At 44.7% G+C, this 15,182-nt stretch overlaps 1 protein-coding gene across 1 annotated transcript in view; it reads left to right on the top strand.

The window, feature by feature from the left end:
- Positions 1-2,396: 2,396 nt before the first annotated feature.
- LOC129863154 (ryanodine receptor 1-like) overlaps positions 2,397-15,182 on the top strand; it is a 105,403-nt gene continuing 92,617 nt past the window's right edge. The window contains exons 1-25 of the mRNA XM_055935087.1: positions 2,397-2,468; positions 3,081-3,200; positions 3,300-3,401; positions 3,863-3,883; positions 6,124-6,198; positions 7,387-7,465; positions 7,567-7,679; positions 7,778-7,877; positions 8,496-8,592; positions 8,672-8,746; positions 8,826-8,982; positions 9,158-9,322; positions 9,506-9,627; positions 9,834-10,023; positions 11,824-11,959; positions 12,117-12,212; positions 12,313-12,431; positions 12,555-12,688; positions 12,786-13,027; positions 13,216-13,408; positions 13,516-13,732; positions 13,807-13,911; positions 14,033-14,136; positions 14,221-14,304; positions 14,619-14,778. Coding sequence (XP_055791062.1) covers positions 2,397-2,468; positions 3,081-3,200; positions 3,300-3,401; positions 3,863-3,883; positions 6,124-6,198; positions 7,387-7,465; positions 7,567-7,679; positions 7,778-7,877; positions 8,496-8,592; positions 8,672-8,746; positions 8,826-8,982; positions 9,158-9,322; positions 9,506-9,627; positions 9,834-10,023; positions 11,824-11,959; positions 12,117-12,212; positions 12,313-12,431; positions 12,555-12,688; positions 12,786-13,027; positions 13,216-13,408; positions 13,516-13,732; positions 13,807-13,911; positions 14,033-14,136; positions 14,221-14,304; positions 14,619-14,778 — 3,078 coding nt within the window. The remainder of the gene's footprint in view (positions 2,469-3,080; positions 3,201-3,299; positions 3,402-3,862; positions 3,884-6,123; positions 6,199-7,386; positions 7,466-7,566; positions 7,680-7,777; positions 7,878-8,495; positions 8,593-8,671; positions 8,747-8,825; positions 8,983-9,157; positions 9,323-9,505; positions 9,628-9,833; positions 10,024-11,823; positions 11,960-12,116; positions 12,213-12,312; positions 12,432-12,554; positions 12,689-12,785; positions 13,028-13,215; positions 13,409-13,515; positions 13,733-13,806; positions 13,912-14,032; positions 14,137-14,220; positions 14,305-14,618; positions 14,779-15,182) is intronic.

Below are 15,182 nucleotides of genomic sequence, written 5' to 3'. Positions count from 1 at the left end.
CACTTTATTTTAAGAAAGTGAAATGTCAGAATAATAGCAGAGAGAATGATTTATTTCAGCTTTTATTTCTTTCATCACATTATCAGTGGGTCAGAAGTGTACATACACTCAATTAGTGTTTGGTAGCATTACCTTTAAATTATTTAACTTGGGTCAAACGTTTTGGGTAGCCTTCCACAAGCTTCCCACAATAAGTTGGGTGAATTTTGGCCCATTACTCCTGACAGAGCTGGTGTAGCTGAGGCAGGTTTGTAGGCCTCCTTGCTCGCACACGCTTTTTCAGTTCTGCCCACACATTTTCTATGGGATTGAGGTCAGAGCTTTGTGATGGCCACTCCAATACCTTGACTTTGTTGTCCTTAAGCCATTTGCCACAACTTTGGAAGTATGCTTGGAGTCATTGTCCATTTGGAAGACCCATTTGCGACCAAGCTTTAACTTCCTGACTGATGTCTTGAGATGTTGCTTCAATATATCCACATATTTTTCCATCCTCATGATGCCATCTATTTTGTGAAGTACACCAGTCCATCCTGCAGCAAAGCACCCCTCACAACATGACGCTGCCACCACCGTGCTTCACGGTTGGGATGGTGTTCTTTGGCTTGCAAGCCTCCCCCTTTTTCCTCCAAACATAACGATGGTCATTATGGCCAAACAGTTCTATTTTTGTTTCATCAGACCAGAGGACATTTCTCCAAAAAGTACAATCTTTGTCCCCATGTGTAGTTGCAAACCGTAGTCTGTCTTTTTTATGTCGGTTTTGGAGCAGTGGCTTCTTTCTTGCTGAGCGGCCTTTAGAGTTATGTCGATATAGGACTCGTTTTACTGTGGATATTGATACTTTTGTACCGGTTTCCTCCAGCATCTTCACAAGGTCCTTTGCTGTTGTTCTGGGATTGATTTGCACTGTTCGCACCAAAGTACGTTAATCTCTAGGAGACAGAACGTGTCTCCTTCCTGAGCGGTATGACGGCTGCGTGGTCCCATGGTGTTTATACGTACTATTGTTTGTACAGATTAACGTGGTACCTTCAGGCATTTGTAAATTGCTCCCAAGGATGAACCAGACTTGTGGAGGTCTAAAATAACTTTTGACTGATTTCTTTTGATTGTCCCATGATGTCAAGCAAAGAGGCACTGAGTTTGAAGGTAGGCCTTGAAATGCATCCACAGGTACACCTCCAATTGACTCAAATTATGTAAATTAGCCTATCAGAAGCTTCTACAGCCATGACATCATTTTCTGGAATTTACCAAGCTGTTTAAAGGCACAGTCAACTTGGTGTATGTAAACTTCTGACCCACTGGAATTGTGATACAGTGAATTATAAGTGAAATAATCTGTTTGTAAACAATTGTTGGAAAAATGACTTGTGTCATGCACAAAGTAGATGTCCTAACCGACTTGCCAAAACTATAGTTTGTTAACAAGAAATTTGTGGAGTAGTTGAAATGCGAGTTTTAATGACTCCAACCTAAGTGTATTTAAACTTCTGACTTCAACTGTATGTGTGTGAGTATACCGTGCCTATGCTTATAGCAGTGTGTGTAACATGATGCTCTCTCCAAAGAAGGTACCCGATCCAAAACCATCTTCTTAAATTGGTCAGCAGAATGTGGAGGTGTGAGAGAGTCTGGCCATCACATGCTTTGATGCTGTTCATCCTCAACTCTGATGTGTTCTATATTTACAGAGTCTTGGGATTAGCACGTTTATAGCCAGGGCCATGGGAGCGCCTGTTTATTTCTGGCCCTATGAGAACTGCACTCTCTTTACGTATTGAATAGCACGATGAAGTGCTTTTGTTTGTATTGTCTTTGCCAAGTAAGGGTGATGGCGTCCTATATGCCCTGTGTTCTGATAGGTTTGGTATGAATGACATTGGCCGTACCAATACAAATGAACTGCAGAACACTGAACTCTATAGTACTGTAGGCTTTGTAAATTGTTTCTTGATACAATGACGGGCTTATCAATGTCCACTGTTCTGCCAGGACTAAGGGTTTTTCCTTATTCACTGTGTATTTATTCCTCGTGTCACAATTTTTTTTTAAATTTTTTCTGTAACTTTGCATTGTTGAAAAAGGACCCGTAAGTCAGCATTTCACTGTTAGTCTACACCGGTTGTTAACCAAGCATGTGACAAATAAGATTTGATTAAATTATACTTTTTTTGCTTACTTTTGGCTGGTCTCTACGGTTGACATTGTCAAGGTTTTGTGTTTCTTGAGCTGCCTTAGAATAATAGTTAGACACCCGTCTGCGTTAATCTGTCTCACTGCTCTCTGCGTGTGACTGCATTACAAATGATTATGTCATTGGAGCTGTGCAATAAACGACCAGACTTGCCGGCCCGGCCGGCTCTCAAATATCTGCTACTCCACTGGTGGGAATGCGTGAACAGCAGGTGCAGGGGCCTGAAATAGAGGGTCGGGGAGAAGCAGGTGCTTACCCACAGTCAAGAGTACCAAGTAGATTAGTGGTTAGGCAGGCACAGAGGAATGTCAAGGAATGACAAGAGAGTGAAGGTTAGGAATGTGAGGTGTAGATTCAAGACCAGAGAGTGTCTGCTCTGCTGACAGCTGTTTGCATTTTGACCTAGTATGTTAAGGCTCCCTGTTACGAATGCTTTATCACTCTGCTGGCTCTATCCAGTCTTGCTATTGTCACCGTATGTTGGTCAGGGATTCAGTCTTGCTCTTATGTAATGTCAAAGATGTCTGTTTGGTGCACAGGAATCATATTCATTGTTTTACTATTGTCTCTTGTCCACTACAACCATTACACATCCACACTTCAGACCCTCTTTACGTGTGTTGGTTGTACCTCTACCCCTGGCCAGAATTAGTGTCGTATGGACCTATCAAGGTTATGAATGGCAAGTTAAATAAGCTTATGAAATATTACCCAAGTGATGAAACATCTTAATGTTAAAAATGTTTTATCTATGATATAGCTGACTCCTGATATGTGTACATCGGATAAGGGCAATTCACCAGTTCCAATTCAAATACATTCCGTTTAGTTTTAAGGGTGGATTAATGGAATCTGGTTTTGACCTCTTTTCTCTATGTAGGATGACCAGGTTGTGCTACAATGCACAGCCTCCATTCTGAAAGAACAGATCAAACTGTGTCTGTCATGCGAAGGCTTTGGGAACCGCCTCTGCTTCCTGGAGACCACCTCTAATGCTCAGGTAGAGAGAACCACGTTCCACACTCTCACAGGTGATTACCTATTTATTTCTGCTTCTTGCCAGTCGCTGGGTTTTGCTGATGAACGTGTTGTGTTGTAGAATGTGCCACCTGATTTGGCGATCTGCTGCTTCATCCTGGAGCAGTCCCTGTCGGTACGAGCCTTACAGGAGATGCTGGCCAACACCACGGATCTCAATGAGGTAGGAGACTCGCAGAGGGTTGTGTTGTGTGTTTTACTGTAGGAGATTATTTGACATCTGAACTTTAAACAATTATAAAGTATGTGGAAATTGTTTTTGTTTTGCTGGAAAACCAAGTTGGTCTTCGCATAGTGTCCGGTGAGCTTAGTTTTGTCTTAATTTCACCAATGCAACTGTCATGTTTGTCCCATTACATGGGAACCAATTGTATTGGTACATTTTTTTCACAGAATAGTCTTATGGCTTTCTTATACGGTTGTGAGAACAGCCTCTTATGTCATTGACACAGTTTTAAAAGTAGCGTTGTAGTGAGTTATGCACTTCCAAAGTCTAATGACAGATTACCTTTTTGTATTTGAAATATGAATATTATGTCAAGGTATCTTATTAATTTAGCAACTTAACTTAATTTTGTCTCTTTTCTGATCCCACACCCCTCATCTCCTACCTGCCAACCATAGGCAGTCGATTTGGACAAATGGGTATGTCTGCTCATGTTTCCCTTCCTGTCACGTTTCCCCAGAGTTTTCCCCTCCTCTCCACCCCTTGTCTACCCTGAGAGTCCTCTCACCCCTCATCCAATGTCCCTGTCTGAATCAGTGATGCGCCACTTTTTTCAACCCTCATATCACCTCACTCATATCACACGCGTCTCACACTTTGCTCAGTGCTGTCATAGCTGAAATACCAAGCAGTGTTTCAAATTACGCTCCGGGAAGGATTCCTGTCAGCAGCACAGGAGCAGCCAAGAAACTCTCCACAGGGCTTCTGGTAGCAATCTAATCTCTACACTACGTCCAATATCAGACTCATGTACCACAGACCAGTCCTAGTACTGGATGGTGTGTCACATATTTCATTTGAAACAGGGCTCTTACTGCTCTGTTATCCTGTCCCTCTGAAAGTGTCCTATACAACCTCCATCATACTTCCATTTCCCTTTTCATACATCCTCTTTCCGCCTCCTCATAGTCCAATACATCCCATTCGTTGCATGTGTACCACCTGTTTACATGTTCTTAATCAATGCTATTCCTTCATCACCTGAGTTACTGTGGTTTGCTTTTGACCAATTCAACAAACCGCCAAGTCAATTCATCTTAATCTTAAGAAAGTCTGGAATGTAGTGTAACTTTGAATATCAAACAACACACACACACACACACACACACACACACACACACACACACACACACACACACACACACACACACACACACACACACACACACACACACACACACACACACACACACACACACACACACACACACACACACACACACACACAAAATACCAAAATCTACTATTGTGTACCTTAGAACCTTCTATCTACCAAAACCTACTATTGTTTACCTTAACACCTTCTGTCTACCAAAATCTACTATTGTGTACCTTAGTACCTTCTGTCTACCAAAACCTACTATTGTGTACCTTAGCCCCTTCTGTCTACCAAAATCTACTATTGTGTACCTTAGAACCTTCTGTCTACCAAAATCTACTATTGTGTACCTTAACATCTTCTGTCTACCAAAATCTACTATTGTGTACCTTAGGACCTTCTGTCTACCAAAACCTACTATTGTGTACCTTAGAGCCTGCTGTCTACCAAAACCTACTATTGTGTACCTTAACACCTTCTGTCTACCAAAATCTACTATTGTGTACCTTAGAACCTTCTGTCTACCAAAACCTACTATTGTGTACCTTAACACCTTCTGTCTACCAAAACCTACTATTGTGTACCTTAACACCTTCTATCTACCAAAATCTACTATTGTGTACCTTAGAACCTTCTGTCTACCAAAATCTACTATTGTGTACCTTAGAACCTTCTATCTACCAAAACCTACTATTGTGTACCTTAACACCTTCTGTCTACCAAAACCTACTATTGTGTACCTTAACACCTTCTATCTACCAAAACCTACTATTGTGTACCTTAACACCTTCTGTCTACCAAAACCTACTATTGTGTACCTTAGAACCTTCTGTCTACCAAAACCTACTATTGTGTACCTTAACACCTTCTGTTTACCAAAATCTACTATTGTGTACCTTAGAACCTTCTATCTACCAAAACCTACTATTGTGTACCTTAACACCTTCTGTCTACCAAAATATACTATTGTGTACCTTCCCTTCTTTTTTTCTACAATATTTTGTTGTCTGAATGTCACTTTTTCTCTCTTCCAGTTACAGACATGTAAAAATGTGCTTCTGGTATTGTTAGTCATGTGACTTGATGTTTTGTGATAATTGCGTGAATTCCCCTTTCCACTCACACCTAGTTTGTACACTGTGGACCTGTTTGTTGTTGGTTCTCGGGTTGAAAACTTCCAGGAACTTTCAATAAATTCCCTAGTCTTACAGAAATCCTGGTTGGAGGCTTCAGGAATTTGGGAAACCAGGGAATTTATTGAAAGTTCCCAGAAGTTTGCAACCCTAGTTGGTTCTTTGTGGTGGGCTCTCTGACTCCTCTCAGCCAAGACACCTTCAGTACACATGTTCTCTGTTGCCTGCCACATTGTTCTCAGTTTGGTACGAGGAGGATGCTTTCTTCAACTCCTGTCTCTGTCCACAGTCTTCAACAGTCCTGTGTGCCTGACCTTAGCAGTCTGTATGCTGAATGTTGAATTATACACTACTCTCTTTGGTTCGATTTTGTTTTTTACTTCTCTCTCTTTCTGTAATGTCTCTCTCCATTCTCTGCTCTGTCCAGTCATCTCAAGGAGGGGGCCACCGTACCCTGCTGTATGGCCATGCTATCCTTCTGAAACACACTCACTCCAGCATGGTAAGCAGCCTACTCTCCGTCTCGCTGTGTAGGCTCTCACATGTTCTACCTCATCCAGTAGTCTCTCACATGTTCTACCTCATCCAGTAGGCTCTCACATGTTCTATCTCATCCAGTAGTCTCTCACATGTTCTACCTCATCCAGTAGTCTCTCACATGTTCTACCTCATCCAGTAGGCTCTCACATGTTCTACCTCATCCAGTAGTCTCTCACATGTTCTACCTCATCCAGTAGGCTCTCACATGTTCTACCTCACCCAGTAGGCTCTCACATGTTCTACCTCATCCTGTAGGCTCTCACATGTTCTACCTCATCCAGTAGGCTCTCACATGTTCTATCTCATCCAGTAGGCTCTCACATGTTCTACCTCATGCAGTAGTCTCTCACATGTTTTACCTCATCCAGTAGTCTCTCACATGTTCTACCTCATGCAGTAGTCTCTCACATGTTCTACCTCATGCAGTAGTCTCTCACATGTTCTACCTCATCCAGTAGGCTCTCACATGTTCTACCTCATCCAGTAGGCTCTCACATGTTCTATCTCATCCAGTAGTCTCTCACATGTTCTACCTCATCCAGTAGTCTCTCACATGTTCTACCTCATCCAGTAGGCTCTCACATGTTCTATCTCATCCAGTAGTCTCTCACATGTTTTACCTCATCCAGTAGTCTCTCACATGTTCTACCTCATCCAGTAGGCTCTCACATGTTCTACCTCATCCAGTAGGCTCTCACATGTTCTACCTCATCCAGTAGGCTCTCACATGTTCTACCTCATCCAGTAGGCTCTCACATGTTCTACCTCATCCTGTAGGCTCTCACATGTTCTACCTCGTCCAGTAGGCTCTCACATGTTCTATCTCATCCAGTAGGCTCTCACATGTTCTACCTCATGCAGTAGTCTCTCACATGTTCTACCTCATGCAGTACCCTCTCACATGTTTTACCTCATCCAGTAGTCTCTCACATGTTCTACCTCATGCAGTAGTCTCTCACATGTTCTACCTCATCCAGTAGTCTCTCACATGTTCTACCTCATCCAGTAGTCTCTCACATGTTTTACCTCATCCAGTAGTCTCTCACACCTTCACTCCCCTGTAAACTCTGTGTTGGTGTTACATGGGTTTGCTTGTCAATGAGCGCTCTGTGATTCACTGTGTAAGATCCACTCTCTCTGTGTGCTGCAGTACCTCAGCTGTTTGACTACCTCAAGGTCACTCACAGACAAACTGGCCTTTGATGTGGGCTTACAGGAAGATTCCACAGGTATGGCTTTTACAGTAGAGAAGAGCAGTGGTATGTCTGCATCTTTTCTGCACCGTGTTCATATTGCTCATTAGTTGACTGATGCATTTATTCCTTCACAGGGGAGGCGTGCTGGTGGACCATTCATCCTGCGTCCAAGCAGAGATCAGAGGGAGAGAAGGTCAGGGTGGGAGATGACCTCATCCTGGTCAGCGTGTCCTCTGAGAGATACCTGGTGAGCCACGATGGTGACACATTGCCAAGTAGACTTTCAGACCAAGGTTAGGGATGGAGCTGACATGTTCTTGTCTCTCTCTCTCTCTCTCTCTCCAGCATCTCTCCTATGCCAGTGGTGACCTCATGGTGGACGCCTCCTTCATGCAGACGCTGTGGACCATGAGCCCTGTGATGTCTGGCTGTGAACTTGCGGAAGGTGTGTATATGTTTTGATTGTTTTTCTATTTCATAGTCATGAGTTTATTATCTAGAAACACTACACTTGACTGCCATGTCTTTCTCGTGTGGAATATGACTCCTGGGTGACTCATAACTGCAGGCAACAGATTACCATGCCTGGGTGTCTTTATTATTTCCATTGCAGTTTCCTACTGTCCACTAGGTGGCGAGTCAAGCGCCTAATACCACCTAGTAGGCTCGTGCTAGGGTCTTGTTGATGGGCGCACAGAGGATTGCGGGTTCAATCCCAGTGCAAGGCACTTATTTTTATTTGTAACTTTGACCTTTTAACCCTATCCCAATCCTTAAACCTTACCTTAACCACTCTGAATTAATGCCTAAACTTAACTGCGGAGTTTCAGTTTCACTTTTGCACAGTTTGACTGACAGCTAACATAAATCAAAATATTCTGAATTTAAAACGGCCACACAGTGCATAATATACAGACAGCACCACACATGGCCCCACAGTGTATAATTTATACGGCCTCACAGTGCATATCTCTGTTGCTGCAGTTATGCACTGGTGGACTGCATTTTCTTTGGTGATTGAGTTGGTCTTTCTCTCATTGTTGATGTAACATTATCCCCTCAGGCTTTCTGACTGGAGGCTATGTTCTGAGACTGTTCCATGGTCACATGGACGAGTGCTTGGCTATCCCTGCTGCCGAGCAAGGAGACAACCAGCGAAGGTGATGAAAACTGTTGAATTATTCCACATTTAATCAGATACCTTATCATCTGTCACTAACAGCCCATCTCTGTTTTCAGAATTGCTCATTATGAAGGGGGTGCTGTCTGTAGCCATGCCCGGTCACTATGGAGACTAGAACCCCTCCGGATTGGGTGAGCGAATGCCCTTGTGTAAACCATTCACATTTCTTACGAGTTCTCTCCTTGGGGTTATAATTACGGCTCTGTGTAGATGGAGTGGAGGTCACATGAAATGGGGCCAGTCGTTCCGAGTGCGTCATATAACCACAGGTCGCTACCTCTGCCTGGATGAAGAGAAAGGTCTGATGGTGGTTGACCCTGAAAAAGCCAACGCCAAGATGTCAGCCTTCTGCTTCAGAATCTCCAAGGTCAGGGTCATCACAAACGGCAGTGTGAAAATAAAAAGAGCAATGGACTACATGCATTTTCCGCATGTAGTCCATTTCATAGAAGGTAACAACATTTCCATCATCCCGCCATACCCAGCACTGTTGATGTTGTGTTGAATTCCTTCTCCTTGTTGTTTAACGTTCCACCCTGCAGGAAAAGGTGGGGGTGGTTAAGAAGCGAGATGTGGAGGGCATGGGCATGCCAGAGATCAAGTATGGGGAGTCCATGTGTTTTGTACAGCACGTCTCCACTGGCCTCTGGCTTACATACGCCTCTGTCGATGCAAAGTCCGCTCGCCTGGGACCTCTTAAGAGAAAGGTATGGAGGACTCATGTGGCAACTTGCCCTGAACACTTAAAGGACAGGGAGAACAATGTCAAACTACATGCTAAGACAAAAGAAAGATATTTTAGTGCCTTTTAAAGTACTCTGTAGTCAGCTTCTCCCTTGAATGAACCTAGATTTGATCCATGTTGTTAATGCACCTCTTGTATCTGTCAGGCCATCCTTCATAAGGAAGGCCACATGGACGATGCCCTGACTGTGGCCCGCTCCCAGACAGAGGAGTTCCAGGCTGCTCGTATGATCTACAACACAGCAGGCCTCTTCACCCAGTTCATCAAGTATGGCCCCTCTCCACTCCCACTGCGCTTGCTGTCTGAGCACATACCTAGATATCGCTGAACATGTTCATGTTTGTGTACATTACGGTGTTATGTATAGACCCCCTTTGACTTACTGCTATCCTTCAGGAGGGCCAGATGGCCCTGCTTTAATGTTTGACCTCATGGTCAGTGCAGTGACGTTGTGGCTTGTTCTGTGTCTCCAGAGCGCTGGACTCTCTGAGTGGGAAGAACAAGTCATCTTCAGGCCCCCCGTCTCTGCCCATGGACTCTGTGGCCCTCTCCCTGCAGGACCTCATCTTCTACTTCCAGCCCCCAGAGGAGGAGCTGGAGCACGAGGAGAAACAGACCAAACTACGCTCCCTTAAGAACAGACAGAACCTCTTCCAAGAGGAGGTCAGTGCTCACAGACAGCAGCTCCAGAGGATATACTGTACAGTGCATTCGGAAAGCATCCAGACACTTTCACTTTTTCCACATTTTGTTACGTTACAGGCTTATTCTAAAATGGATTCAATTGTTTTCCCCCCTCAATCTACACACAATACCCCATAATGACAAGGCAAAAACAGGTTTTTAGAAACTTTTGCAAATTTATTTAAAAAAAACAGAAATATCACATTTACTTAAATATTCAGACCCTTTACTCAGTACTTTGTTGAAGCACCTTAGGCAGCGATTACAGGCACGAGTCTTCTTGGGTATAACGCTACAAGCTTGGCGCAGCTGCATTTGGGGAGTTTCTCCCATTCTTTTCTGAAGATCCTCTCAAGCTCTGTCAGGTTGGATGGGCAGTGTCGCTGCACAGCTATATTCAGGTCTCTCCAGAGATGCTCGGCCGGGTTCGTCTGGGCTCTGGATGGGTCACTCAAGGACATTCAGAGACTTGTCCCAAAGCCAATCCTGAGTTGTCTTGGCTGTGTGCTTAGGGTCGTTGTCCTGTTGGAAGGTGAACCTTCACCCCGGTCAGAGATCTTGAGCGCTCTGGAGCAGGTTTTCATCAAGGATCTCTCTGGACTTTGCTCCGTTCATCTTTCCCTCGATCGTCACTAGTCTCCCAGTCCCTGCCGCTGAAAAACATCCCCACAGCATGATGCTGCCACCATCATGCTTCACCATAGCTATGGTGCCTGGTTTCTTCCAGACATGACGCATAGCTATGGTGCCTGGTTTCTTCCAGACATCATTGCATTCAGGCCAAAGAGTTCAACCTTGGTTTCATCAGACCAGAGAATCTTGTTTCTCATGGTCTGAGAGTCTTTAGGGGCCTTTTGTCAAAATCCAAGCGTCTGTCATGTCCCTGAGGAATGGCTTCTGTCTGGCCACTCTACCATAAAGGCCTGATTGGTGGAATGCTGCAGAGATGGTTGTCCTTCTGGAAGATCCTCCCATCTCCACAGAGGAACTCTGGAGCTCTGTCAGAATGACCATCGGGTTCTTGGTCACCTCCCTGACCAAGGCCCTTCTCTCCCGATTGCTCAGTTTGGCCGGGCGGCCAGCTCTAGGAAGAGTCTTGGTGGTTCCAACCTTCTTCCTTTTAGGAATGATGAGGCCACTGTGTTCTTGGGGACTTTCAAAGCTGCTGACATTTTTTGGTACCCATCGCCAGATCTGTGCCTCGACACAATCCTGTCTCAGAGCTCTAAGGACAATTCCTTTGACCTCATGGCTTGGTTTTTGCTCTGACATGCACTGTCAACTGTGGGACCTTATTTAGACAGGTGTGTGCCTTTCCAAATCATGTCCAATCAATTTTATTTACCATAGGTGGACTCCAATCAAGTTGTAGAAACATCGCAAGGATGATCAATGGAAACAGGATGCACCTGAGCTCAATTTCAAGTCTCATAGCAAAGGGTCTGAATATTTACTGTATGTAAATAACGTAAAATCTGTTTTTGATTTGTCATTATGGGGTATTGTGTGTAGATTGATGAGGAAAAAATAATGATTTACTCAATTTTAGAATAAGACTGTAGCGTAACAAAATGTGTAAAAAGTCCAGGTTTCTGAATACTTTCCGAATGCGCTTTATATTTATTCTGTTGGGGAAGAACTGCAAGTAAGCATTTCACTGTATCATTACTCCCGCTGTATTCTGTGCTGTGACAAATCAACTTTTATTTACTTTCTAAATATTTTCCCTGAACTGCTCATGCCTTTGGTATTCCCATGCTTTTTGTGCCATTCCAACAGGGCATGATCACCCTGGTGCTGGACTGTATTGACCGACTCAATGTCTACAACACAGCGGCCCACTTCTCCGAGTTTGCAGGGGAGGAGGCTGCCGAGTCTTGGAAGGAGATAGTTAATCTCCTCTACGAGCTGCTGGGTATGTGACCCGCTATTGATCCTTTCATTTTGTGTTCCAAGGTACATCACCTTCTCTGCATTGCTGTAGTTATTGTGCCAGCATGCCCGTCATCCTGAACACGACCTAGCTCTGATCGGGTATTGTCTGTTCTCTCTGTCGTTGTCTTCATATGAAGCCTCACTGATCAGGGGGAACCGGGCGAACTGTGCACTGTTCTGTGATAATCTGGATTGGCTGGTCAGCAAACTGGACCGTCTGGAGGCCTCCTCGGGTAAAGTCCCCTTTCAGAACCTTTATCACCCCTTTCAGATTGACCTTAATGTGTTTTGGGTGAATCGTCAGTGTTTCATTGTGTATTATGTTCACCGCAGGCATCCTGGAGGTGCTATACTGTGTTCTGATTGAGAGTCCAGAGGTTTTGAACATTATCCAGGAGAACCACATTAAATCTATAATTTCTCTACTGGATAAGCATGGACGCAATCACAAGGTCAGTGAATATTATTTAAGCCTGTATTTATCCAGAGAAGTGTTCAAAGGTAATGTGGTTGGCAGTCCAGTGATTTGGGAATCATAAGCCCTTTGACCTTGCTCTCTCCCTGTGTTTTCTTAGGTGTTGGATGTGCTCTGCTCTTTGTGTGTGTGTAATGGGGTGGCTGTAAGGTCCAATCAGAATCTCATCACAGAGAATCTGCTTCCGGGTCGCGATCTCCTCCTGCAGTCCAACATCATCAATTATGTCACCAGGTGTGACATCTGGTCATTCTAAATACATTTAGTTGAATATCCAATTCGTTTTTTCCTTCAAACCGTTAAGGTTGTGGTTATTTTCCTCCCCCCTCAGTATGAGGCCCAACATCTTCCTAGGAACGTGTGGAGGATCAACTCAGTATAAGAAGTGGTATTTTGAGGTGATGGTGGACCATGTAGAGCCCTTCCTGACCGCCCAGGCCTTCCACCTGCGTGTGGGCTGGGCTCTGACTGATGGCTACAGTCCCTACCCTGGAGGTGGTGAGGGCTGGGGTGGTAACGGGGTGGGGGACGACCTCTGCTCATACGCCTTTGATGGACTCCACCTGTGGTCAGGTACAGTCAGCAGAGCTTATCTGTAGAATGCAGTTCTCTTTGACTAGGTTGAGGTGATGCTGACCTCTGTCTGTCTGTCTGTCTGTCTGTCTGTCTGTCTCTCTCTCTCTCTCTCTCTCTCTCTCTCTCTCTCTCTCTCCCTCTCTCCCTCTCTCCCTCTCTCCCTCTCTCCCTCCCTCCCTCCCCAGGACGAGTCCCACGTCATATTGCCACCCCCAACATGCACATCCTAGCCGCAGACGATGTGGTCAGCTGCTGCCTTGATCTGAGTGTGCCCAGTATTTCGTTTCGAATCAACGGGCACCCGGTGCAGGGCATGTTTGAGAACTTCAACCTGGATGGCTTATTCTTCCCTGTCGTCAGCTTCTCTGCAGGCGTCAAGTGAGAACCGCTGATGGGGCTAACAGGGCTGTTGTTATTTAGAATCTGTCAGAGAGGATGAAGAATGAGTCATCACTGTTAATGTTGTTCTTCTTTAAAACGTCTAGGGTTCGTTTTCTCCTGGGAGGGCGTCATGGAGACTTTAAATTCCTCCCACCCCCAGGCTATGCTCCGTGCTATGAGGCTGTGCTACCCAAGGATCGACTGCATATTGAGCCCATCAAGGAGTATAAGCATGATGTCAATGGTGTCCGCAATCTGTTGGGGCCTACACAGTCCCTCTCGCACACAGCCTTCACCCCCTGCCCTGTGGACACAGCACAGGTAAAACTCTTGACTTATCAATGCATTGCTCTGTCTCCTATCTCTTGATTCCGTTCACCATGTTGTCCTTTCAGATTGTGCTTCCACCTCACTTGGAGCGCATTCGGGAGAAGCTGGCAGAAAACAGCCATGAGCTATGGGCTGTCACTTGCATTGAACAAGGATGGACCTATGGGTCGGTGAGTGCTTCCCATACTGCCCTATTCAGCTCACACTGCTTACATGACTGACTGATATCTATTTACTTCAATCTGGCAAACAAATTGTTTCTGTCCTCTGCTTACATTTCCTCTCCTCCAGTTCCGAGATGACAACAAGAAACTGCACCCCTGCCTGGTAGATTTCCAGAGCCTGCCAGAGCCAGAGAGGAATTACAACCTTGCCATGTCAGTAGAAACACTCAAGTGAGTCAATGTTTTGTACACGCCCTCTCCGCCTAGTGTGTGTGTGTATGTGTGCTCAGTATTCACTCCCTCTGTTTCTCAAAGGACTCTACTGGCACTGGGCTGCCATGTGGGCATGGGAGATGAGAAAGCAGAGGAGAACCTGAAGAACATCAAGATGCCCAAGACGTGAGTCAGACCTCAAAACAGGATCTCAGACTATTTTAGATGTGGACTTAATTATTCTCTGATATTAACTAACATGGTTGACAGTATTGTTTTCTGACGAAGGCCGTGAGGCCGATACGTAAGCTTATTAAAGATCAGTAATACTATCAAGAGCAGTGTGCGGTTTCCTTTTTCATTCACATTATCAGAGATAAACGTTTTGAAATGTTGGATTGTCATTTAAGTAGAGGCCTGTTCACTTAGTGAGTGTAAAGAAGAGTCCTAATGACATCTCACTTACTAGTCTAATCATAACATCATGTTTGGTCCACTAGGTATATGATGAGTAGTGGATACAAGCCTGCCCCTCTGGACCTCAACCATGTCAAGCTGACACCCAACCAGACCAACCTAGTGGAGAGACTGGCAGAGAATGGGCACAACGTGTGGGCTCGTGACAGGGTTCACCAGGGATGGACCTACAGCATTGTACAGGTATCTTTCATCTCTCTCTGATCCTGTGGCAAAGCTAACCTGTGATAATAGCTTAAGTCATTTTAGACAATGTGTTTATGTCACGTGGCTTTTAACGCACACGAAGGCGTACAGGTGGGCACACAACAAGCTCACCCAAAGTTATGCAGATACTTTGTCAAAGTTGAAGTCTGGGTGAAGTATGAGTCCTACTGACTCATGAGTTGTCATAGTCATGTTTTCAGAGCCAACGTTTATGTAACTGTTGTGGAAATTCTTCCACAGGGACACTCAAAGTCAATCTTAAATGAATCATTGTATATTGTCAACGCGCTGGAGAGGTTCCAACCAACTCAATGCACCATAGTACACATGTCTGTTAGAAGAACTCTGCCGGGGCAGTCCCAAAAGTTGTCTTATACACG

This window comes from Salvelinus fontinalis, chromosome 10, assembly GCF_029448725.1.
Source record: "Salvelinus fontinalis isolate EN_2023a chromosome 10, ASM2944872v1, whole genome shotgun sequence".
Lineage (NCBI taxonomy): Eukaryota > Metazoa > Chordata > Actinopteri > Salmoniformes > Salmonidae > Salvelinus > Salvelinus fontinalis.
The sequence above is the reverse complement of the archived record's forward strand: the minus strand, read 5'-3'. Positions and strand labels throughout refer to the sequence as shown.